Source organism: Ranitomeya variabilis, chromosome 1 (genome assembly GCF_051348905.1).
Source record: "Ranitomeya variabilis isolate aRanVar5 chromosome 1, aRanVar5.hap1, whole genome shotgun sequence".
Taxonomy (NCBI): Eukaryota; Metazoa; Chordata; class Amphibia; order Anura; family Dendrobatidae; genus Ranitomeya; species Ranitomeya variabilis.
In genome coordinates, this window is record NC_135232.1 from 872,295,915 (window position 1) to 872,322,403 (window position 26,489).

General features: G+C 45.9%; 1 protein-coding gene across 1 annotated transcript in view; it reads left to right on the forward strand.

The window, feature by feature from the left end:
• METAP1 (methionyl aminopeptidase 1) overlaps window positions 1–26,489 on the forward strand; it is a 60,610-nt gene that overhangs the window by 6,502 nt on the left and 27,619 nt on the right. Inside the window, exons 2-5 of the mRNA XM_077277481.1 lie at window positions 5,416–5,467; window positions 6,195–6,304; window positions 24,487–24,547; window positions 24,669–24,760. Of these exons, the coding sequence (XP_077133596.1) occupies window positions 5,416–5,467; window positions 6,195–6,304; window positions 24,487–24,547; window positions 24,669–24,760 (315 nt within the window). The remainder of the gene's footprint in view (window positions 1–5,415; window positions 5,468–6,194; window positions 6,305–24,486; window positions 24,548–24,668; window positions 24,761–26,489) is intronic.

The following is a 26,489-nucleotide window of genomic DNA, read 5'->3' on the forward strand; positions in this document are numbered from 1 at the left end:
GGCATTGATGGGAACAGCTGAGTTTTTTTTCAAATTCCGTTTTCCAATTCCATGGCTATTTGTGTCCTAGACTTTAGCTGCAAGCCACAGACATGACTCCCTGCTGTGCCAATCAGTGGAGGTCCAATAACTTGATCCTCAGTTTTAATGCTTATCACGTTCCCAATGGATAGCTGATATGTGAAGGAATTACAATAAATAAAACTTTCTTCAGATTCACCAGACATACCAAAGTGATGCCCCGGCCTCACCATCAGTGGTGGAGGGTACAATTGCAAAATTAATTTCTGCTCCTTTTATTTTATGGACTATAACATTAAGATATCGCCAAAATGAGTCAATTGTTTTGCTAAGCCAGAGACTGCGTCAGCCATAGAAGGGTGAGATCAGCGGTGTGGCTGGCCCTGCTGTCTGATCTCACTTTAAATACTTTGTAACTTATAATTACTTTTGTGAACACTGCCGGCCCAGCCATGTCTCGCCAACAACTAGGGGGTGCCTCACTGATTAGGCCAGTCTTTGAGAAATGATGATGTAAAGTATGAGGAGAAATTAATACCTCTTTGCTGCTCAATGTTTTACTTGGGTTCTCATTTTCTACAAAAGTGTGCCACTTCCCTGCCTTCTGGCTTAACAATTCAGACACGTCATTGTTGTCCCACAGGCCCAAACTTCGCACTTGCCGATTCTGCAAGCAAATGCAGTAGCACTGAAGCTGGCTTTATTGGGGCTGAACAGTCCAACGACCCGGACAGCTTTATAGCAGTGCTTACATTGGAAAGAGCGAGTAAGCATTGTGCATATTCGGTCAGCACTACTCCAAGCGGTGGCAGGCACTGTAGGCAGCGAGCATGAAACAATCTCCTTTCCTGAGAATGGAGAGTATTTTAGTAAGAGATTGCAAAGTTGCTTGTTTTTACAAACACTTTGCCATTATACCCATTAAAGAACTCCAGAGAACTCTTAATTTCCTTTAGCCTCTAGGTATCAACATTAAGGGTATGTGCACACGCTGCGGATCCGCAGCGGATTTGGCGCTGCGGATCCGCAGCAGTTTTCCCTAAGTTTACAGTACCATGTAAACCTATGGGAAAAAAAACGCTGTGCAAATGCTGCGGAAAAATCCGCGCGGAAACGCAGCAGATTATTTTCCGCAGCATGTCACTACTTTCTGCAGATTCCGCAGCGGTTTTCAACCTGCACCAATAGGAAAGTGCAGTTGAAAACCCGCAGAGGAATCCGCAGAAGAAACCGCGATAAAATCCGCAGTGAAAACCGCAGTGGTTTTGCACTGCGGATTTTCTAAATCCGCTGCGGAAAAATCCGCAGCAGAATCCGCAAGGTGTGCACTTACCCTTAATGTGTTATGCACTCACAAAAGCAAACTAATTGATCACGGGCACATTCATCTCACGACAGTCAAGGTTTGAATCTGCACATGCGCCGCCACTGGCTCCATTTTGCTGAAGAACATCTGATGTCAATCTGCAGATGCACCGCCATTTTGCTGAAGACCCTACCCACATTCCTGCCCCAACTCACAAAAGGGATGCCAGGTTCCTTTAAAAGTGTTTTGGAGATATTTCCTGAAGTCTAATTATGCATTTTTCTTTTCATTAGCAAAACTCAAAATGAAGAAAAAACTGAGAGCATCTATTTTGGACATTGGATGTAAGCGTTTTGCCAGAAGTGATCATAGTCCGTGCAGACTTTTCTGCTGCATCATTCTGGGTTTACGAGACAACTGTGCAACGTTAGTTATTTTGGCAAGGAGTTTGATCACTAATGGCGAGGCCTAGATATTATCAGATGATATTATCAGATTCTGATTGCTAATGCCCTTATAGAAGAAGGTAGAGACGCTGGGCCCTAGAAGCCGACTTTCAGCAGGGTTGCATTATCCTGTGAAATTCATCATGACTATTCCAATCAGTCTGTGACATCTCCTGTAAACTAGTGTGTAAAACTAGGATGTTAGAAAGCTAACCATTGAGAAGATGTGCTCCTAACACAGAATTTACGACATGACAAAGGCCAGCACTTGTTGCCCTATAAGGTGACCATTCACAAACATAGGGCTGGAAGACGAGACAGCTGCTAATTTTTTTCTCCGGATGCACAGTGCTGGTGAGCTTCTCCACTTCAGCATACTCTTCAATTAACATCAGACGTTGCTAGAATGAAGGGGGTCAGGTCAGTCAGGGATAGCTTCAGTGCTAGTCCTTCACCATTTTATTGCTGAGCTGCATAGTCAAGTGCAAATCAGTAAATTAGCTTAGTGTTTTGTGTTTTTTTTTTAAATTTAATGATAAAAGTACAAAAATGAAAATGTGGAAAGTGTGATCCAGGCTAATCTAGCTACAAGATTTACCGTATTTATTTTTTTTAAAGATCACATTTTAAGATGCAGCTAATGTAGTTATATCCTGATTAGGAAATGTGTGTACTTCCTGTCTTTGGACTTTTATATCCACTCATCAGCAACAACAGAAAATCCACACACCGGTATTTCTCCTATATTGGTAAGGGAGTATACAGCAGACACAGCAGGGCTTCGCCTCTGCACCATTCAGCTATAACAAGTGATGAGCACAAGTGTTTGTTACACTAGTTTGGCCAGGGTGCTCGGGTATGCAACAGAGTATCGCGGTTGCTCGAGTGACATGTCAGAGTCCCCACAGCGGCATGTTTTGTGGCTTTTGCCTATTTTAGCCCAGGAATGAACGTTTCAGCCTAGTCACCAGTCCTGTGATCATAACTCAAGTCTGTTGCCATTGGAACTCTTGCAACACTGATTTAATGTGATAAGCGCATTGGGCTGAAGATGTGCAAAAGCACTTGCTCCTGTGATAAAACAGGTAGGAAAAGTGTTGCCTCAGAAAGTGGCAGCTGCGAGCCCCACTGTGTCATCTATGTATGCAGTTATCATAAGTGACTTGTGCTTCCTTCCCTGGCCAGAAGCTTTGGTCTGATCAGACCATGTTCCTGCATGGTCGGACACAGCCGTCATATAATACATGGCAGGGGCACATTTATAAGCACAAGAACATTTGGTTTTAAACAGATCCAGTTGTGGAACTGATTATTATTCAGAGATCTGTTGATTAAAATGTACTTTGTAGGACGACCCCCCCCCAGTAAGGCAGGCGTTTATCCCAAAATGAAAAGCACATAACACCAAATGGGTTTCTATTGACTAAAATGGTCACTTTAATTTTTGTTGTCTGTCATTTTATTAGAAAAAATAGCACAGCGTTCTGCCTGTTTCTTTCAGTGAAGATTTCGGAACTTGTGAAAGTAACAGAGCACGGATGTGAAAGTCAATTACACAGAGGCCTAAAATTAAAAGCCTGGACATAGTCGTGGACGAACCTTAATATTTATTAAAATGTCTACAATTTAAGTTTTTTTTTCTTATCAAATATAACGATTAACATTTTCATATGGAAACAGACTTAAAGGGGTTGCCTCAAAGTTAATTTTAACCCCTTACTAACCACCAGTACGTCTTTTTACTGACTGCGATAAGAGACTAGCATCCTCCGATGGGTGACAATCTGTCAGCTGTAGATTATAGCTGACGACTTGCTGCATTAGCCAGGACCAGTGTTGGTACCGACTATAGTAGTTAAACCCCTTAAATGCTGCGGTCAATAGTCACTACAGCAAGTAGATGATTAATAGTGTGGTGGCTCCCTCTTTGATGTTTGCCATGGCAAATCATGGCCAAATAATAGCCTTAAAGTCAGCCGTCTACACTGGCCTGTTCAGAAGTAAGAAACATTTAGGTGGTAAAAATAAAATTCTTCGTTCTTGTTATATCATTTTGCAATAATTCCTGAAAATCACCTGAAGTGTTACTAAAATACCTGAAAACAATTTTGAATACCTTGAGAGGTTATATTTTTAAAATGGTATCACTTTTGGGGATTTCCAAAATGTAGGACCCCCAAAGTCAATTCAAAACTTAATAGGTCCCTAAAAAAGAGAAATTTTGTACATTTCCTTGAAAAAATGAAAAATTACTGCTATATTTTTAAACCTACTAAAATGCTAAAAAAATTAAAACATTTTACAAATGTTTTAATTGCAGTGTTATGTCAATATTGAATATCGACTTCAGAGAAAATCTCCTTATTAAAGAGGTATTGTCTATATGGCATTGTAGATTTCTAGTTTTCCAACATAAAGGAAATCTCTTGATTTGGATTTGATATTCTCTTGCTTCTTACAAACACTGATTACATCCAAGAAAAGCACATTAAATATCATGGCACACACAGATTAAAAATAGCGTCCTGAATATTAAATGTAAGACCAGCACAAGTGCTGAGCGTCATTCATCTTGTGTTCTCCTGTCATCCATGTGTCCTGTTATCTAAGGTCACGGCCCAATGTGAACTTTATTTTGGATCAGAAACTAAACTTTCATGGAGAGGTAGTGCATATAATTGATGTCTGCTCAATTCAGCCTGGGCCCATCAGTCAGGAAATGGATAGGGAAATAACTTTCAAACTTGAGATTAGCCCTTTAAATGGATCTGTCACCAATTTTTTGCTGCTTAATCTGAGAGCAGCATAATGTAGAGGCAGAGATTATGATTCCAGCAATGTGTCACTTACTGGACGGCCTGATGTAGTTTTGATAATCTACTGGTAATAATTTTATCATCAGGGAACTAATAAACCTGCTGACAGGTAATAATGCATATTCATGAGCTTTGTATAACCCTGCACCAAGCCTTTTCTGAAATAACAGATCGAAGCACGTATAGAACAACACTTTGTCATTCTTTCACATGTAGCCATGTCATTTTACTTTGCACATCCCATACAGTCTCCATGCACTAGAATGGAAGATGTATCATAAAACTATGTGCTAATCTTCAGATGCCTCTTAAAATTTGTTGCTGGTTCCTATATTTTTGGAAACATTTGCTGATATCAGAAGTTACAATGCTGGGCTTGTTGAAAAATAATAATAAGGCTATGTTCACACTTTGCGGTTTTTGCTGCGGATCCGCAGCGGATTTGCAGCTGCGGATCCGCAGCAGTTGTCCATGCAGGGTACAGTACAATGTTACCCTATGGAAAACAAAAACCGCTGTGCCCACTTTGCGTTTTTCCGCTTGAAAATCCGCGCGGATTTTCTGCGGAAAAAAAGTAGCAGCATGTCAATTCTTTCTGCGGATTCCGCAGCGGTTTTCCACCTGCACCAATAGGAAAGTGCAGCTGGAAACCCGCAGTGGAATCCGCAGTTGAAACCGCACAAAAAACCGCAGTGAAAACCACCGCGGTTTTGCACTGCGGTTTTTCAAAATCTGCAGCTGAAAAATCCGCAGCAAAAAAAGGAACATGTGAACAAGCCCTAAAAAGTTTCCAAATTCCCGTTCTAAGCCGTTCTTTTTCTCCTAGGAGTGTTTCAGGGGAAGCTGGCCTGCTCACAAACTACTGCACAAAAGAGCAAGTAAGTGTTTCTCTTCATGCAAATTTCCATGTACACTCGGATGGTGTTTTCAACATGTAAATGTCTTCTAGCTTGACCTCTCAAAGTTCAGTGCAAAAATTTGTTTCGGAAGCAAGGTCTGTAACACAAGATCTGTGCCACGTCAGCTGAAATAAGATGCATGCCAAGAGATGCTAAAGGGTTCTGGCGAGTGCAGAAGATAATTCAGAATGGCACCTCCCGGCAACCACTGCCTTATATTCAGCACTAATTTCATCTTTGTCACATTGTGGAGGATGAATTCTTTTACTTTTAGTATATTATTTTTATTATTTTGTATTAAGTATTCCTATCGTATATTTATGACCTAAGCATGGGACATAATACAACTTCCATTCTTGAGAGGGTTGCAAGTCTTAGATGTGTGATTTGCCATACAAGTCTCTGTTCATATCACCTTTCAGCTGTCTGAGGTATGTTAAGATGACAAATGCCACTATATTAATATAATGTGGCATATAACTTACAATCTATTCTAGTTATTTCTACCTGATAGGGACACATCCATTAGGTGAATGGGGGCTTGCATGTTTTCCAGTTCTGTCCAGACATTTCAGTGTGAACATAGTCTAACGTGCAGTGTGCTCAGGATTATGGAGGGTAGATTGAAATAACACAGTTTAAATGTTATAAAATAATAATTTTGCAAGGTTTAATGTAATCAAAACCTTTTTCTGTTTTCTGGCAGATGAAAGAAGCAAAGCAGAGGTTTCACCATGGACGATGGAAGGAGAAATCAACACAGATCCTTGGCTCGGCTATCATTATACTGGAAAACTCAGGCCACACTATCCGTTGGTAAGGGTCTATTAAGTCCCTTAAAGGGAACCTGTCACCCCCCCCCCCCCCCCCCCCCCCAGGCGTTTTTAACTAAAAGAGCCACCTTGTGCAGCAGTAATGCTGCATTCTGACAAGGTGGCTCTTTTAGTTCTGGGTGCTGTAACTGCAGAAATAATCCGTTTTGTAATTTGTCCTAAATACCGTTTTCTTCAGTCAAGAAGCCAGTGTTAGCATGTACTTTGTGGGCGGAATTAGTGTGAGTTGTATAGCTCCCAAAGGATGGTATAAATATACAAATGACCCTTGGTAGAAAAATGTTCCCCGCCTCTTCCAGGCTATGGGGGGACGCTGCCTCCATAGCTTATTTTATATGAAGCCAGTGTGATATGTGATGGCCGTGCTCTGCTCTTCTGATCTCACTGCAGAGCTGTGTGTGATTATACCTGACACATCTGCAGGTTCCTCCCAGCTTCAGCTTCCATCTCACAGGCAGACAGGACTGCAATATTGTTACAATACAGCAAAGCTAAGAGCGAAGCAAAAAAAGTGTTTGCAAGAAGACAAAGTTCATTTCTCCTGTTCGGTGTTGGTTACTTGTCTCACATTGGTAACGTTGCCTTCATGTAAAATAAGCTCTGGAGGCAGAGTCATCTTCCAGGCAGTGTCCTCCTCATATTGACCTATAGAAACTTCTCCAGACAAAATAAAGGGGAATATTATTATTATTTATTTATATAACACCATTGATTCCATGGTGCTGTACATGAGAAGGGGTTACATACAAATTACAGATATCACTTACAGTAAACAAACTAACAATTACAGACTGATACAGAGGGGCGAGGACCCTGCCCTTGCAGGCTTACATTCTACAGGATGGTGGGGATGGAGACAATAGGTTGAGGGTTGTAGGAGTACCAATGTTGGTGAGGCGGTAGCTCCGGTAGTGATGAGGAGGCAGTAGGATCAGTGCAGGCTGCATGTTTTCCTGAAGAGGTGGGTTTTCAGGTTCCATCTGAAGGATCTGAATGTGGTTGATGGTCAAATGTGTTGGGGCAAAGAATTCCAGAGGATGGGGGATATTCTGGAGAAGTCTTGAGGCGGTTGGGTGACGAGCGGATAAGTGTGGAGGAGGGAAGGAGGTCTTGGGAGGACCGGAGATTACAATAATAGCCCCTAAAGTAATTATATAAACCAAAAGGAGTGTCTTCAAATCCTCATCTGAGGTTGTAAAGCGGTAAATAATGTGTGAACCTTATTTGAGGGGTTACAGAAAAAGCAGAAGAAAGGGGGGGCGGACATCATGACTGGGAGAGCTCCAATTTGCGCAAATTCCCGATCACTCTAACTTGGGACAGACGGGCCGTGCACATGCGCTGTTCTGCCTGGTGGTGGCACAGGTTGTTGTCGCAGAGCGCTCCCGTTCACTGTGTAATGCATTCCAACCATTTAAATGGTGCGCATCTTTGAGCTTTGGCCACGCCTCCTGACAAAGCCCAGTGTGATGAAACTCTTGTTGAGGTGCCTATGCGCACCCCCTTCTTTGCTCCAACCAGCTCTGGCCCTAAACCATGTCTCAAGGTATTGTCCTTAATTCCCAGCATTACTGCTGAGACCACTTTTACACCGTATGTACGGTGTTTAGCATGAGCTCTAATGGGTTGTCTACATGCTAGATATGTGTTTTGATATTTCTCTTGCATTCCCTGCTGCACTGATTTTAATCCAGCATACTATTTAATTATATTGCACATATTCAATTTCAATGCATCATTTTGGGTCATAATATGTACTCTGTAACCATAGTCTGTAACCTGTATGCCCATATTAATAGTTTATATAGGTGACAGATTCCTTTTTAAATCCTGTTTGGCTGCGCTACTGGAGCAGCAGCTACAGGGAGAAAGTGAATTTATATTGTCCCGGTGTCCGTTTGCTTCCAGGCATCAGGACTGTGCATGGAGGCATAAGTCACCGAACACTACACATTGAGTGCACTGTTATGCCCCTAGCTCCTTGACTGTTGGCCCGCTCTGCAGACTTGCAAGGTTACATTGAGTATAACACTATATTTCCTGAAAAAATACATTTTCTGAAGGTTCCCTTTAAATTGCCCTTCCCATGTGCTTTCCACAGCTTTTCAGAAGTAAAATGTTAACTAAGTTGTGCTGATCTGACAACCTCTCCTCAATCATTCACATGCAAACATGCTTTTTTCTTGTATCATAGTCTTGCTACTTTATCCTATTTTGCTTCTGCTTTTGATCAAAGTTGACCTGACACCGGACTTAAAAGGCTTCTTAATTTTTGTCCTTCTCGTTTTGTCACAATTATTTCCAGGGCGTCCCTCCTGACAGTACCATGGAGGACGTCCTCCTCCCCCTTGCTGGGACAGGAAACACACGAGAGTTTAAAAGGACATGTCCCACCCCCAATCCTCAGTGTTTTTACTGTCCCTGCAAGGAGGGATGCACGAGAAAAGCTGCGCAGGCTTACCAGAGCTCGGGGGGATCGTGCGGCTCGCTAATACCCTTCCCCCTGTCAAGCGGCTCAGGGCAGAAACTCTCCGGGCGGGGAGTCCCTCTGCTCCAAAGACCAGGAGCGGGACGAGGCTCCTGGTGGCAGCCGCTCCTCCCGGAGGGAGGCTCTCGGCTGGGGACGCGGTTCCATGAGGCAGGGAGTCGCGGCGTCTCGTCCTGCTCGGCGTCTTCCGGAACTCCGAGGGAACCGCGTCACTTCCGGTATTGCGGAACGCCTATCAGCAAGGCAACAGGGACGCTACTATCCAGCGTCCAGAATCGCGGACCTTCTACCTCTGTAAGGGGCAATGGAAGACATACCAGGCGAGGACGGGGTAAGTGCGCATAGCGCAGACTTCCCGCACTACACGTTTAAGCAGGCATACCCTATTTTACTCCCTATCTTATGTCGTTTAAGGATAAGGGAACCCCCGCTGTCCCCCCCCGCTCCAGCTAAGAAACCCGGCAAGGTCTCTACAAAGTCCAACAGGTGCCCTATATGCCACGTGAAACTCCCGGACTCCCATGGCAAGACCTTGTGTGCAGCTTGCACATCTAAGGTTATGCGGGACAAGCAATCTTCACTTTTGTCAGATGAGGTTCCTAATCCAGGAAGAAGTCCAGGCTTCCTTGTCCAATATTTCAGGACAGTTTAGCCCCATTCCTGGCCGCAAGAGAGCCAGACGGGAGCGAGACCTGAGAGAGCCGGAGTTTAGTTCTGAGGACATGTCCAACTCAGAGGACTCAGTCTCAGAAGAAGAGGGGGAGCTCCCCTCAGGGAGCCAGGGCCACCCCCGGAAATACCTTTTCCAGGCTGAGGAGACGAATGAACTTGTGCAGGCAGTGCGAAGCACGATACAAATAGAAGAGACATCTAAGCTGCAGTCCAGACAGGACCTGATGTTCGGGGGACCTATGTCACGTCGACCAACAGTCTTCCCCGTTAGTAAACATATAAAAGCTATGATAATGGAAGAGTGGAAGGAGGCTTAACGTCGGCTGGTACTGTCTCGTGACTTTAAGGCTCGCTTACCATTCTAGCCTGAGGAAGCCAAGCTATGGGAAGAGATACCCAAAATAGACGTTCCAGTGGCAAAGGTTGCCAAAAAGACAGCCATACCCTTCGAGGACTCATCCAATTTGCGCGATCCCATGGACAGAAAGGCTGATATACTACTTAAAAGGGCCTAGGAATCATCTGCGGCCCTAATTAAGACTAACATAGCAGCCACTTCGGTGGCCCGATCTGTGTACCTATGGATGGGGCAATTGGAAGAACATCTCTCCAATAAAACCCTGAGGTCTGACATTTTGAGCTCTCTCCCTATTATGAAATCAGCCATGGCTTTTCTGTCCTATATGACAGCAGAGTCGGTTAGATTTTCAGCTAGAAGCGGCTCGTTATCTAACGCGACTAGAAGGGCGGTTTGGCTAAGATCCTGGTCAGGAGATAATGTCTCTAAAGGCCCCGTCTCACATAGCGAGATCGCTAGCGAGATCGCTGCTGAGTCACAAGTTTTGTGACGCAACAGCGACCTCAGTAGCGATCTCGCTATGTGTGACACGTACCAGCGATCAGGCCCCTGCTGTGAGATCGCTGGTCGTGTCGGAATGGCCTGGACCTTTTTTTGGTCGTTGAGGTCCCGCTGACATCGCTGAATCGGTGTGTGTGACACCGATCCAGCGATGTCTTCACTGGTAACCAGGGTAAACATCGGGTTACTAAGCGCAGGGCCGCGCTTAGTAACCCGATGTTTACCCTGGTTACCAGCGTAAATGTAAAAAAAAACAAACAGTACATACTCACCATCTGTTGCCCGTCAGGTCCCTTGCCGTCTGCTTCCTGCTCTGACTGCCGCCGTAAAGTGAGAGCACAGCAGTGACGTCACCGCTGCGTTCTGCTCTCACCGTACGGCGGCACTCAGTCAGAGCGGGAAGCAGATGGCAAGGGACCTGACGGACATCAGATGGTGAGTATGTACTGTTTGTTTTTTTTGGTAACCAGGGTAAACATCGGGTTACTAAGCGCGGCCCTGCGCTTAGTAACCCGATGTTTACCCTGGTTACCCGGGTGCTGCAGGGGGACTTCGGCATCGTTGAAGACAGTTTCAACGATGCCGAAGTCGTTCCCCTGATCGTTGGTCGCTGGAGAGAGCTGTCTGTGTGACAGCTCCCCAGCGACCACACAGCGACAAAACAGCGACGCTGCAGCGATCAGCATCGTTGTCTGTATCGCTGCAGCGTCGCTGTGTGAGACGGGGCCTTAAGACCAAGCTCTGCTCAATCCCCTTTTCAGGGTCAAGAGTATTTGGTCCTTCTCTAGATACTATTCTAGAATCTGCCTCTGATAAAAAGAAATGTTTTCCGGAGGACAAACCTAAAAGGTCTCAGTCCTTTCGGAAAGGATTCCCCTTCAGGAGGCAGTATGATTTCAGAGTGGGTAGATCCAGTAGGGGATCTTATAGGGGTTCCCGTAGCCAGGGCAATAAGAACAAGAGTTTCTTCTTCAGCCCCTCCTCTAAGTCCAAAACACAATGACGCCACATACATTGGGGGAAGGCTCCGCCACTTTGCAGAAAATTGGGCCCGAATCACTCAGAATCAGTGGGTCCTCCAGACTGTGGCAGAGGGATACAGCATCGAGCTCTATTCCCCTCCTCCAGACAGATACATTGCGCCTAAGGTGGTCGCACAAGACTCTGCCATGTTGATAGATTTGCAGGACATGCTCTCTTCACAAGTCATAATTCCGTTCCCGCCACTAGAAGTAGGCCAGGGACACTACTCTTCCCTATTCTCCATCACAAAACCATCGGGCGACTCCCGCACGATAATCTAAAACCTTTGAATGCCTGGGTCAGGTACAAAAGGTTCCGTATGGAGTCCATACGATCAGCAATTCACCTCATAGACCAAGATGCTGTGATGTGCACTCTCGACCTGAAGAGTGCCTATTATCAGGTCCCCGTCCACCCCTCATCTCAGAGGCTTCTGAGGTTTGCTGTAGTTCTGCCGTCCCGGACCTGTCACTACCAGTTTCAATGCCTTCCCTTCGGGCTTGCCTCGGCACCTCGTATATTCACAAAGCTAGTGTCGGAGATCGTCGCCTTCCTGAGAAACCAAGGGGTCATAATAGTTCCATATCTCGACGACTTTCTACTTGGAGTCTCTGGCGATCTTGCTATATCAGCCCACAGGAGCCGGACCATATCGGTAATGGAACAATTAGGATGGGTCATACGCATTTCCACCGTTGGCACTGATCCCAGCCGTTCTCCGAAAGATCAAGGAGGATCGAGCCCAGGTTATCCTGATCACTCCATATAGGCCAAGAAGGAGCTGGTTCTCTCTGCTAGCGGACTTGGCGATTGAGAACCAATAGAGCTTCCTCTCGGGGAGGATGTAATCCACCAAGGTCCAGTTTATCACCCGAATCCAGAGAAACTCCATCTCTCGGCATGGATCCTGAAAGGGACATCCTGAAGGCAAGGGGCTTATCAGACCAAGTGATAGCCACTATTAAATCCAGCAGGAAGCCAGTCACTTCGGCAATCTATTTAAAGATCTGGAAGCGTTTGTCTGGAAGGTGGCAGGTCTGAGGTTGCGGCAGACACTCCTGACATACCTAGAATCCTAAACTTCCTGCAGGCTGGGTTCAACAAGGGTCTTAGACCAAGCACCTTGAAAGTGCAGATCTTGGCACTTAGCTCTTTTTTTGACTATCCCCTAGCATCCCACCCGTGGGTGGTCAGATTTATCCTAGCTACTCAGAGGTTGCGCCCCACCATTAGGCAATTAACGCCCCCCTGGGACCTCAACTTGGTCCTCAGATTCCTATGTAAAGACGCATACGCCTCGGCTGATAATATGCCCATATCAATCCTCACAAGTAAAACAGCATTCTTAGTGGCAGTCACAACGGCCAAGAGGGTGGGGGAAATTCAAGCCCTGTGTACTAGGGACCCGTACCTACAGATTAGAGAGGATAGTTTAATCCTTAAACTAGATCCCTCATTTATTCCAAAAGTAGGATCTGCAAAGAACAGAAATCATGAGATTGTGTTACCTTCATTTTGTAATAACCCTGCTAACGCAAAAGAAAAAGTCCTTCATTCCCTCGACGTCAGACAGGCAGTCTTAGATTACCTAGCAGCCACTAGCTCATGGCGGATAAACCCAAATTTGTTCATTTTGTTTGGGGGAAAGAATAAGGGTAAGAAGGCCTCTATCGCTCAATGGATCACCTCCGTGATCTGAGGCCTACCAGTCTGAAGGGGTCCCACCTCCGGAGGGTCTTCATGCACACTCTACACGAGGGATATCTACCTCCTGGGCTGAGAGGGCAGGCGCCTCTCTGGAGCAGATTTGTAAGGCAGCAACATGGGCTAGTGCCAATACCTTTTGTAAACATTATAAACTTGATTTTTTGTCTGGTCAACATACTGCATTTGGGAGGAAAGTTCTCCAAGCGGTAATCCCACCCTAAGGAGGTGCTTTGGTACTCTCCATGGTGCTGTCAGGAGGGACGTCCTGGAAAATAGGCATTAGACTTACCGGTAATTATGTTTCCAGGAGTCCATCCTGACAGCACTGGTTGTTCCCTCCCTGGTCTATTATTTATATGCATGATGTAATGTGTTTTTTGAGCATATGATGTAATATGTTCTATTTATTATTAAAGTACTTTTTGCATTTCCATGAGGCGGTTCTTGTTACAACACTGAGGATTGGGGGTGGGACATGTCCTTTTAAACTCTCGTGTGTTTCCTGTCCCAGCAAGGGGGAGGAGGACGTCCTCCATGGTGCTGTCAGGATGGACTCATGGAAACATAATTGCCAGTAGGTCTAATGCCTATTTTCCTGACTAAGCTGTTTTGGGGGAAACTACTGCAGTCTTTTGTCTTCTAAAAAGACTAAACCCATGATAAAAACTAAATAAATAGCAATAGTGCATTAACCCCTTCATGACCCAGCCTATTTTGACCTTAATGACCTGGCCATTTTTTGCAATTCTGACCAGTGTCATATAGTGTCGTGACATATTGGGCTTCATGTTAGTGGTAAATTTAGGTCGATAATTTCTTAGTTAATTTGTGAAAAAAACAGAAATTTGGCGAAAACTTAGAAAATTTCTCAATTTTCACATTTTGAATTTTTATTCTGTTAAACCAGAGAGTTATGTGACACAAAATAGTTAATAAATAACATTTCCCACATGTCTACTTTGCATCAGCACACTTTTGGAAACAAATTTTTTTTTTTGCTAGGAAGTTATAAGGGTTAAAATTTGACCAGTGATTTCTCATTTTTACAACAAAATTTACAAAACCATTTTTTTTAGGGACCACCTCACATTTGAAGTCAGTTTGAGGGTTCTATATGGCTGAAAATACCCAAAAGTGACACCATTCTAAAAACTGCACCCCTCAAGGTGCTCAAAACCACATTCAAGAAGTTTATTAACCCTTCAGGTGTTACACAGCAGCAGAAGCAACATGGAAGGAAAAAATGAACATTTAACTTTTTAGTCACAAAAATTATATTTTAGCAACAATTTTGTTATTTTCCCAAGGGTAAAAGGAGAAACTGGACCACGAACGTTGTTGTGCAATTTGTCCTGAGTACGCTGATACCTCATATGTGTGGGTAAACCACTGTTTGGGCGCACGGCAGGGCTCGGAAGGGAAGGAGCGCCATTTGACTTTTTGAATGAAAAATTGGCTCCAATCTTTAGCGGACACCATGTCGCGTTTGGAGAGCCCCCGTGTGCCTAAACATTGGAGCTCCCCCACAAGTGACCCCATTTTGGAAACTAGACCCCCCAAGGAACTTATCTAGAAGCATCGTGAGCACTTTAAACCCTCAGGTGCTTCACAAATTGATCCGTAAAAATGAAAAAGTACTTTTTTCTCCAGTCACCTTCCACGACAGCAGTATCGGAGGATGTCTCCCCGCCCTAATAGGGGACAGGAACAAAGAGGTTAAATACCCCTCCCCTTCCTGCAACCACCAGTGTTTTTCCTGTCCCCTATGGGGCATGAAGAGGTCCTCTGATAGTGCTGCCGTGGCCGGCGATCGGGAGCACTGTTACCTTTAGCCGGGCAGTCGAGGTCGGGGGCTCCGCTCTCCTCCTCCATCCAGACTGCTCCCATCTCCGTGTCCCTTCACGTGACTTGGGACCCCTGCCCGCCCTACCCGCGCCTCTTTCGGGAGGCAAAGCAGGGCGGTGCGGTGCTCCGGGGTCCTTCTCAAGCTCCCCGGCTTCCTCCTCCCTCCACGCTGCTGCTGGAGCTGGCGCGCGCGCACCGGAAGTGACGTTCAGCCGAACTTCCGGTTTTTTCGCCGGCTCCTTGCGCCGCAGCTCCCGCGCGCGCCGTACAGCGTCCTGACCCAGGACTTGCAGCGGCGGCATGGACAGGGCATTCCTGACAACCCCCCCCCCCCCCCATCAAACGGACACCACGAGGGGGAGGAGCACCACCAATCTCGCTGGGAGCCTCGGTAACAACCTATTTATTCCTGGCTAAGGAAGCCTCCAGGTAAGACCTCCTGTCTATACTCTCTATAGTCGGATCTCTGATATGGATGGCGACAAAACCCTTCACTCTGCTTCTGCAGAGCCCAGCGCTCACCCCCCTGCCGTAAGTAGTGGGATGATGTCCCTTGCTGTCCATTTTTTCTAGAATTCATTCGACTTAGTCCGTCTTTCTCTCTCTTTTAGGGAGACAAAGCTTCTGCCTCTAAGAAGGTGCCCAGTCGCAAGTGTGTTGCATGTGCGTCCAAGCTTCCCCCCACACATAAAAAGAAGCTCTGCCAGCCATGCACAGACGAGGTTCTGCGTGCTGAACAGCCCTCTCTTATGGACAGCATCAGGACTCTCATCAGGCAGGAAGTTCAATCTTCCATGGCGGCCTTCTCCCAGCCTCCGACACCACAGCCTTCCCCTGCTAAGAAAAGGAAAATAGCCCCTGTAGTCTGACTCAGACAACAAAAAATACCTCTCTTCCTCCGAGGATTTGGAGGAATTAGTGTCTATGGTGAGGGGCACCATGGGGGTGGAGGAGGAGGTGGAGGGCCATTCTGTACAGGATGACATGTTCGGGGGGTTAAAGCCCAAATCTGTAAAGGGATTCCCCATACACGAGAATATAGAAAGCCTCATCCTCCATGAGTGGGGCCTTCCAGAGAAAGGGTTAAACGTCCCATCTGAACTCAAAAACCGTTTTCCATTGGAAGGAGACTGTTCTCTTTTCGAAATGCCCAAAGTTGATGTCCAGGTTTCAAGGGTAACCAAAAAAACGGCTCTGCCCTTTGAAGATTCCTCCCAGCTAAAAGATCCCATGGATCGCAAAACTGAAAGTTTATTAAGAAAATCCTGGGAGACTTCAACTAACCTACTGAGGTCCAACGTGGCATCAACCTGTGTAGCCAGATCCCTGTTCCTCTGGCTGCGTACATTGGAAAATCACCTGGTACAGGGTACACCCAGAGAGGAGATTCTTAATTCTCTTCCTCTGCTCCAAAGAGCAACTGGATTCCTCGCGGACGCCTCCGCAGAGTCAGTACGGGTTGCCGCTAAATCAGCGGTTCTCACTAATTCCGCTAGAAGAGCTTTGTGGCTTAAATCCTGGGGAGGTGATATTACCTCAAAGTCTAAGCTTTGTGGTATACCTTTCCAGGGTCATTATGTATTTGGGCCGGTCCTGGACGAGATCTTGGACAAGGCTTCGGATAAAAAGAAGGTCCTTCCTGAACAAAAGAACCCTAAGAAGCGGTTTTTTCGTCCCCCCCGTGACCAAACCCCCCAGCAGAATTACAGGGGTAAGGGCAAATCAGGACGATGGAGTTACCCCAAGGGAGGAAAGGCCAGAAACATCCTGGTCCCCCAACCGACCCAGGCCTCTGAAAAACAATGACTGCCCTCCGGTCGGGGGTCGACTCACGGGATTCCTCTCCCAGTGGCAGGTGATTACCACAAACCAGTGGGTCCTACGTACCATACGGGAGGGACTAAGATTGGAGTTCGAGAGTCCTCCTCCCCATCGTCTGTCTATCACTTCCCTACAATCCCCAGGACTTCGGGAAATTTTGATGCCGGATATCCTAGACCTGCTTCGAGCGAAGGTGATCTCCCATGTACCACATCGGGAAATAGGAGAAGGTCACTATTCCCACCTCTTCGTGGTGAAAAAACCCTCAGGGAAACATCGCATCATTATCAACCTGAAACCTCTGAATCAAGTAATAAAATACCGGAGATTCAAAATGGAATCAATCAGATCAGCAATCCCGCTGATCGGTCAGAACTGGGTGATGGCAATGCTGGACCTGAGGGACGCATACTATCATGTGCCAATACACCCAGACCACAGAAGATTCCTCAGGTTCGCGATCTCCCAAAACAAACGGGTCCCCCATTACCAATTCAACGTCCTCCCGTTCGGAGTCTCGTCGGCTCCACGAGTCTTCTCCAAAATCATGACAGAAGCAGTAATCTTTATTCGTCAACAGGGGATCTGTGTCATACCATACCTGGACGATTTTCTTATCATCGCTCCATCCGCTTCACGTCTCAATCAGGATGTGACAAGAGTCCTTGACATTCTGGAATCTCTCGGGTGGATCCCGAACCTGGAGAAGTCAGACCTCCAACCTTCGCCACAGAAGAAATTCCTAGGAATCCTTCTGGATTCAGAGAAGAGAATGTCTTTTCTACCCGAGGACCGTCAGACCGATCTTGTTCGCAGGATCTCCAGGTTCAGAGATCAAAGAGCCCCGACTCTAAGAGACTCTGTCAGTCCTGGGTTCTTTGACATCCTGCATTCAAGCAGTCTACTGGGCGCAAGCCCATACGAGAATACTTCAATCACACATCCTGGCATACTCAAGAGGACATCAGATGGCCTTAACCAGGAAGATTCCCCTTCCCTCGCATGTGAGATCCTCTCTGTTATGGTGGCTGAACCCCCAGAATCTACACCGGGGAGTCAGCTGGGATCAGCTTCCCCTCAGAGTTCTCACAACAGACGCAAGTCAGAGAGGTTGGGGTGCCGTGATAGAAGGCTTCCACTTCCAGGGGTTGTGGGCCCCAGATGTGAGACGCAGTTCCTCAAATCTGAGGGAATTGAAAGCGGTGGAAGAGGCGCTAAAAGCCGCATCTGCCATCATCCAGGGCTACCATGTCCGGGTGATGTCCGACAATATGACCACCGTGGCATATCTCCGACACCAAGGGGGCACAGGACACTCGAACCTGAAGCTGACTGCTGGAAGGATTTTTTCCTGGGCAGAAAACCACCTGATGTCAATCTCGGCAGTTCATATAAGGGGATTGGACAATTCCCAGGCGGACTATCTCAGCCGGAGAGACTTCCATCCAGGGGAATGGTCTCTAAACCAGGAGGTATTCCTAGCTCTGGTCCAGAGGTGGGGAACTCCCGATGTGGACCTTTTTGCCAGCATTCAGAACAAGAAATCAGACACCTTCTTCTCCCTGACCCCCTCAAGCGGGACACTAGGACTGGACGCGTTCTCCCACCCCTGGGAGTTTACCCTGGCATACGCTTTTCCACCAATACCATTGCTACCCAGGACGTTGCAGAAGATCCGGACGGATCAGGTCACAACGATTTTGGTGGCCCCATTATGGCCAGGAAGGAGCTGGTTCAGCGCTCTAACAAGCATGTGTCTAGAAGGTCCGTTTCCGCTTCCACAGAGACTCGACCTTCTTCAACAGGGTCCCCTGATCCATCCAGACTTACACAAACTAAAGTTGACAGCCTGGTTACTGAAGCCGAGATCCTGAGAGCCAGAGGACTCTCGCAGGAGGTAATCGAAACCCTACAAAAAAGTAGGAAACCAATAACAAACGCCATTTATGGCAAGATATGGAAGAGATTTTCGTCCTGGTGTGCCCCGAACAGACAGGATACCTTTAACCCAAATATTGCACAGATTCTTCAATTCCTACAAAAGGGCTTGGAGCTGGGTCTGTCACCTAGTACCCTAAAGGTTCAGGTGTCAGCTCTTGGTGCTTTCTTTGACCAGGATCTAGCATGTCATCGATGGGTGAAACGTTTCATATCATCGGCAACTAGAATCCGTCCAAGACTCCAGATCCATACCCCACCTTGGGACTTAAACCTGGTGCTAAAAGGTCTGACCGGGGACCCCTTTGAACCCCTTTCAACATCTAGCTTAAAAATCTTAACCCTCAAAACGGTCTTTCTGGTAGCTATCACTACTGCCAGGCGTATAGGGGAATTACAGGCCTTATCAATTCAGGAACCATTCCTGACTATAACTACGGATAGTATAATTCTCAAATTAGACCCGTCCTTTACACCTAAGGTAGCTTCAAGCTTTCACAGAGATCAGGACATCATATTACCTTCTTTCTGCCCCAATCCCTCTAATCCTAAAGAGGAAGCCTTTCACACCCTGGACGTCCGCAGGGTAGTCCTGTTCTACCTCCAACAAACGGAAGATTGGAGGTTGGACCAAAACATGTTCATCCTGTGGTCAGGGCGTAATAAGGGCAAGAAGGCAGCCAAAAGCACAATCGCTAATTGGATTAAGCAGGCCATTAGCTTAGCATACTCCTCTCAGAAGCTCTCACCTCCAGCTTCACTGAAGGCCCATTCTACCCGCTCAGTCTCAACCTCCTGGGCAGGAAGGGGAAGCGCATCAGCAGAGCAGATTTGCAGAGCCGCCACCTGGTCGTCAATACACACGTTCACCAGGCACTACAGGCTCAACTTCAACAGGGATCTAACGTTCGGCAGACGTGTTCTGCAGGCGGTTGTCCCTCCCTAAAGAAATTAGCGGTTGGTATCACTCCGATACTGCTGTCGTGGAAGGTGACTGGAGAAAATAGAATTAGTTCTTACCGGTAATTCGGTTTCTAGGAACCTTCCACGACAGCACTAATTTCCCTCCCTATCTGTTTTATAAATTTATGATTCCTGCACTTAAATGGTAACTATACATGCTACTGTGTCCAGAAAAAACACTGGTGGTTGCAGGAAGGGGAGGGGTATTTAACCTCTTTGTTCCTGTCCCCTATTAGGGCGGGGAGACATCCTCCGATACTGCTGTCGTGGAAGGTTCCTAGAAACCGAATTACCGGTAAGAACTAATTCTATTTTTTCACACAAAATTTCTTTTAGCCTCAATTTTTTCATTTTCACATGGGCAACAGGATAAAATGGATCCTAAAATTTGTTGGGAAATTTCTCCTGAGTACACCGATACCTCATATGTGGGGGTAAACCACTGTTTGGGTGCACGGCAAGGCTCGGAAGGGAAGGCGCGCCATTTGACTTTTTGAATGGAAAATTAGCTCCAATCGTTAGCGGACACCATGTTGCATTTGGAGAGCCCCTGTGTGCCTAAACATTGGAGCTCCCCTACAAGTGACCCCATTTTGGAAACTAGACCCCCCAAGGAACTTATCTAGATGCATAGTGAGCACTTAAAACCCCCAGGTGCTTCACAGAAGTTTATAACGCAGAGCCATGAAAATAAAAAATTATTTTTCTTTCCTCAAAAATGATTTTTAGCCCGGAATTTTTTATTTTCCCAAGGGTAATAGGAGAAATTGGACCCCAAATGTTGTTGTCCAGTTTGTCCTGAGTACGATGATACCCGATATGTGGGGGTAAACCACTGTTTGGGCGCAGGGCTCGGAAGGGAAGGCACGCCATTTGGCTTTTTGAATGGAAAATTAGCTTCAATCATTAGCGGACACCATGTAGCGTTTGGAGAGCCCCTGTGTGCCTAAACATTGGAGCTCCCGCACAATTGACCCCATTTTGGAAACTAGACCTCCCATGGAACTAATCTAGATGTGTGGTGAGCACTTTGAACCCCCAAGTGCTTCACAGAAGTTTATAACGCAGAGCCGTGAAAATAAAAAATAATTGTTCTTTCCTCAAAAAAGATGTTTTAGCAAGTCATTTTTTATTTTCGCAAGGGTAACAGGAGAAATTGGACCCCAATAGTTGTTGCCCAGTTTGTCCTGAGTACGCTTGTACCCCATATGTGGGGGTAAACCACTGTTTGGGCGCACGTCGGGGCTTGGAAGGGAGGGAGCACCATTTGACTCTTTGAACGCAAGATTGGCTGGAATCAATGGTGGCGCCATGTTGCGTTTGGAGACTCCTGATGTGCCTAAACAGTGGAAACCCCTCAATTCTAACTTCAACACTAACCCCAATACACCCCTAACCGTAATCCCAACTGTAGCCATAAACCTAACCACAACCCTAACCCCAACACACCCGTAACCCTAATCCCAACCCTAATCCTAACCCTAATCCCAACCCTTACCCTAATCCCAACCCTAACCACAACTGTAACCCCAACACACCCCTAACCCTATCCGTAACCCTAACGAGCCTAATCTTAACCCTATTTCCAACCCTAGCCCTATTTCCAACCCTAGCCCTAATTCCAACCCTAGCCCTAATTCCAACCCTAGCCCTAATTCCAACCCTAGCCCTAATTCCAACCCTAGCCCTAATTCCAACCCTAGCCCTAATTCCAACCCTAGCCCTAATTCCAACCCTAGCCCTAATTCCAACCCTAGCCCTAATTCCAACCCTAGCCCTAATTCCAACCCTAGCCCTAATTCCAACCCTAGCCCTAATTCCAACCCTAGCCCTAATTCCAACCCTAGCCCTAATTCCAACCCTAGCCCTAATTCCAACCCTAGCCCTAATTCCAACCCTAGCCCTAATTCCAACCCTAGCCCTAATTCCAACCCTAGCCCTAATTCCAACCCTAGCCCTAATTCCAACCCTAGCCCTAATTCCAACCCTAGCCCTAATTCCAACCCTAGCCCTAATTCCAACCCTAGCCCTAATTCCAACCCTAGCCCTAATTCCAACCCTAGCCCTAATTCCAACCCTAGCCCTAATTCCAACCCTAGCCCTAATTCCAACCCTAGCCCTAATTCCAACCCTAGCCCTAATTCCAACCCTAGCCCTAATTCCAACCCTAGCCCTAATTCCAACCCTAGCCCTAATTCCAACCCTAGCCCTAATTCCAACCCTAGCCCTAATTCCAACCCTAGCCCTAATTCCAACCCTAGCCCTAATTCCAACCCTAGCCCTAATTCCAACCCTAGCCCTAATTCCAACCCTAAATCTATGTGCCCACGTTGCGGATTCGTGTGAGATTTTTCCGCACCATTTTTGAAAAATCCACAGGTAAAATGCACTGCGTTTTACCTGAGGATTTACAGCGGATTTCCAGTGTTTTTTTGTGCGGATTTCACCTGCGGATTCCTATTGAGGAACAGGTGTAAAACACTGCGGAATCCGCACAAAATTGACATGCTGTGGAAAATACAACACAGCGTTTCCGCACGGTATTTTCCGCACCATGGGCACAGCGGATTTGGTTTTCCATAGGTGTACATGGTACTGTAAACCTGATGGAAAACTGCTACGAATTCGCAGCGGCCGATCCGCTGCGGATCCGCGGCCAATCCGCTGCGGATCCGCTGCCAAATCCGCACTGTGTGCACATGCCCTAACCCTAACCCTAGTTCTAACCCTAACCCTAACCCTAGTGGAAAAAGAAGAAAAATATTTTCTTTTTTTTTATTAGTGTCCCTACCTATGGGGGTGATAAAGGGGGGGGGGGGGGTCATTTACAATTTTTTTTATTTTGATCACTGTGATAGGTTATATCGCAGTGATCAAAATATACCTGGAACGAATCTGCCGGCCGGCAGATTCGGCGAGCGCACTGCGCATGCGCCCGCCATTTTGGAATATGGCGGCGCCCATGGAGAAGACGGACGGACGCCCGGAGGCTCGGTAAGTATGAGGGGGGGGGGGGTCTGAGCATGGGGGGTGGATCGGAGGACGGGGGGTGGCATCGGAGCACGGGGGGAGCGGGCAGGAGGACGAGGGAGCGGACAGGACGACTTAGGGGGGCGGACCACATAATGGAGGACTGGGGAGGAGATCGGTGGGTGTGGGGGGGGGACAGATTAGGTTTTCCAGCCATGGCCGATGATATTGCAGCATCGGCCATGGCTGGATTGTAATATTTCACCAGTTTTTTAGGTGAAATATTACAATTCGCTCTGATTGGCAGTTTCACTTTCAACAGCCAATCAGAGCGATCGTAGCCACGGGGGGGTGAAGCCACCCCCCCCCCCCCCCCCCCTGGGCTGAAGTACCACTCCCCCTGTCCCTGCAGATCGGGTGAAATTGGAGTTAACCCTTTCACCTGATCTGCAGGGACGCAATCATTCCATGACGCCACATAGGCGTCATGGGTCGGATTGGCACGGGTTTTCATGACGCCTGCGTGGCGTCAAAGGTCGGGAAGGGGTTAAAATACCATTAGGATACTTAGTTAACGTAATTTTGATCAAAAAAATGTAAGAGCCATCCCATCACGTCAAGACGATCCTATTCGGGATGGTCCTAACGTCTAGTGTTAAGACCTTACCATGTGTCAAGTGACGTAATGTGAAATAAGTGCTGGGAAGGGCTGAGACACGGATAATTGACACCCAGCAATGGGGAACCACATGAATGTAATGTCTAGCTCAAAGAAAAGGGATACCACTCTTTTTATATGCACAAAGCACATAAAATCTGAAACAAAAGCCTAGAGATGAACTGGGGTGGCTGAGGTGGTCTCCACTTTCCAATATGGGTAAGCAGCAACAGTATTTGACATGTCGGTGTCCCTTTTAATTATGAGCAACTATGCTGGATTGTTTAGTTATGGGATATGATTGTAACATGTTAAGTTGTGTCCTTTAATGGATGTACCTTTTGCATTACTTGATTCCTCTTATTTTGTAAAAACCTTTTCTTTTTTTATTCCTGTCATTCTGTATATATCATTTAGTAAAAATAAAATCTTTTTAGATTTTGTATATGTGGGAGTGGGTTTTGAATACATTTTGTTTTTTTATATGTAGGCATTATCTAAATTCAATAACCTGGTCAATATATTGAACCTTACTAGTGCATGATGCATTTTATTACATGCAGAACCATGTGAAAAATGACCCATATTCACAAACATAGGCTAACACTGACAAATATGCATGTGTGAACCTAGTGTTAGATGAAAACTGGCCAAACTCTTGTTTTTGACAGGCTAATATGTAAAAAACCGACCCACGTTTCTCCAGTAGCATTTGTTGGTTGAAAGACAGATCAAGTATGTTGGATTTTAGTTCTTGTGGTAGATAACCAGCTGAGCGAGGTATCTGGATTCTGTTGATTCTCATCTTGCTATTGAGAGAAAATGCAGGAAAAACCAAGAGTGCATGTGTATGGGAGGGTCAGGAGGAATAAACCGATATGGCAACCCTAAAATGTAGGTGCCCCCATGTATTCCAAGAGCAGGCTCAGAAATGTCCCACCACTCTTTATTCTCTATGGGATAGCTGGAGAAAACCCTTTAAACCTGGTTACAGAAAGGGCATTTAACTTGCAGATCATTAGCAGACCAGCCAACTTTTGGTTTGAACACTACAGGCATCAGATTGTCATTGATCTACAAAAAAATGTAACTAGATCCACATATCTGTGTCAAGATTACGAGTACTCCACGAAAAACTCACTGCCAACCCTTGGAAGATATACGACGAGGACCTTTGACCTTTAATTAGCCATTTGTATATTGTGTGCATTTATCTTTCAGATGCCGATGAGACCGGTGCCAAGCTACATACAAAGGCCAGATTATGCAGAGCACCCATTAGGTAATGTGAAGCATTTAAAATGACCCCCAAATGCATCCTCTCATGTTATGGCGTATGTGCATTTTTGATTTGTGAGTTAAATAAGAATCATTACAACTCAAAATGGGTATCTGTCTTTCAGGAATGTCACAATCTGAACAAGCCTTGAAGGGAACCTCCCAAATTAAAGTGCTTTCTCCAGAAGAAATTGAAGGCATGCGCATTGTATGTAAGGTAAGATTTCATTCAGATGCTGCATTTATATGGTCGATTACTAGATAGAAGTCTTTGCACAAGCTATTCGCAAAGTGCAGTTTGGCCTGTCCCATGGCTGCCATCTTGATTCCCCTGAAAAATGTAAGTATTTACATTACTTGTTCAAATCAATGAGTGGTCTCTGTACTACAGGACAGGTCCCCCAGAGCAAGAGTTGCTCTTTGTTACCCTTCTGTTCTGTTTATTTATTTATTTATTATTTTTTTTTTTTTTTTGGGGGGGGGTGTATTTTATTTACCATGTTCACTAGATGATAAAACTTGTGGCAACTTGATTTCCCAGGTCAGATACCAAATACAGTGCCTTGAGAAAGTATTCAGCCCCCTGGAACTTTTCAACCTTTTCCCACATATCATGCTTCAAACATAAAGATACCAAATGTAAAGATTTGGTGAGGAATCAACAACAAGTGGAACACAATTATGAAGTTGAAAGAAATTTATTTTAAACTTTTTTTTTTTTTTTTTAAATTCAAAAACTGAAGAGTGGGGCGTGCAATATTATTGCCCCTTTACTTTAGGTGCAGCAAACTCACTCCAGAAGTTCATTGTGGATCTCTTAATGATCCAATGTTGTCCTAAATGCCTAATGATGATAAATATAATCCACCTGTGTGTAATCAAGTCTCCATATAAATGCACCTGCTCTGTGATAGTCTGAGGCTATGTGCACACGTTGCGGATTAGCCTTAGGAATTTCTGGTGCGGATTCTGCCTCTCCTGGCAGAAAACGCACCTGCGGATTTGTTTAGTTTCTGTGCGGTTCCGCAGCGTTTTTGTTAGTTTTCGCTGCGGTTTTCTTGCGGATTTGCTGCGGTTTTTACCCCTGCGGTTTTCTACAACGGAATGGGTACAAAAACGCTGCAGATTCACAAAAAAAGTGACATGCTACTTTTTTTAAACTGCAGCGTTTCCGCAGCGGATCTTCCGCAAAGTGTGCACAGCATTTTTTTTTTTCTCATTGATTTACATTGTACTGTAAATCAATTGCGGATCTGCAGAGAATCAGCAATGTGTGCACATACCCTCAGGGTTCTGTTTGAAGCACAGAGAGTATCATGAAGACCAAGGAACACAACAGGCAGGTCCGTGATACTGTTGTGGAGAAGTTTAAAACCGGATTTGGATACAAAATGATTTCCAAAACTTTAAACATCCCAAGGAGCACTGTGCAAGCGATCATATTGAAATGGAAGGAGTATCATACCACTGCAAATCTACCAAGACCCGGCCGTCCCTCTAAACTTTCATCCAAAACAAGGAGAAGACTGATCAGAGATGCAGCCAAGAGGCCCATGATCACTCTGGATGAACTGCAGAGATCTACAGCTGAGTTGGGACAGTCTGTCCATAGGACAACAATCAGTCGTACACTGCACAAATCAGGCCTTTATGGAAAAGTGGCAAGAAGAAAGCCATTTCTCAAAGGTATCCATAAGTTTTGTTAAAGTTTGCAACAAGCCACCTGGGAGACACACCAAACATGTGGAAGAAGGTGCTCTGGTCAGATGAAACCAAAATCGAACTTTTTGGCAACAATGGGACTTCCTCATGTCAGAGGAGTAATGGACACTGCACATCTATTCCCCGTAGTATTGTAAAAAGGCTTGTCTCCCCTGATGAACAGAGCCGAGGGAAACGCGTCGGGAGCCACATCTTTGGGGATGAATTGATCAGGGTCCGAGTGT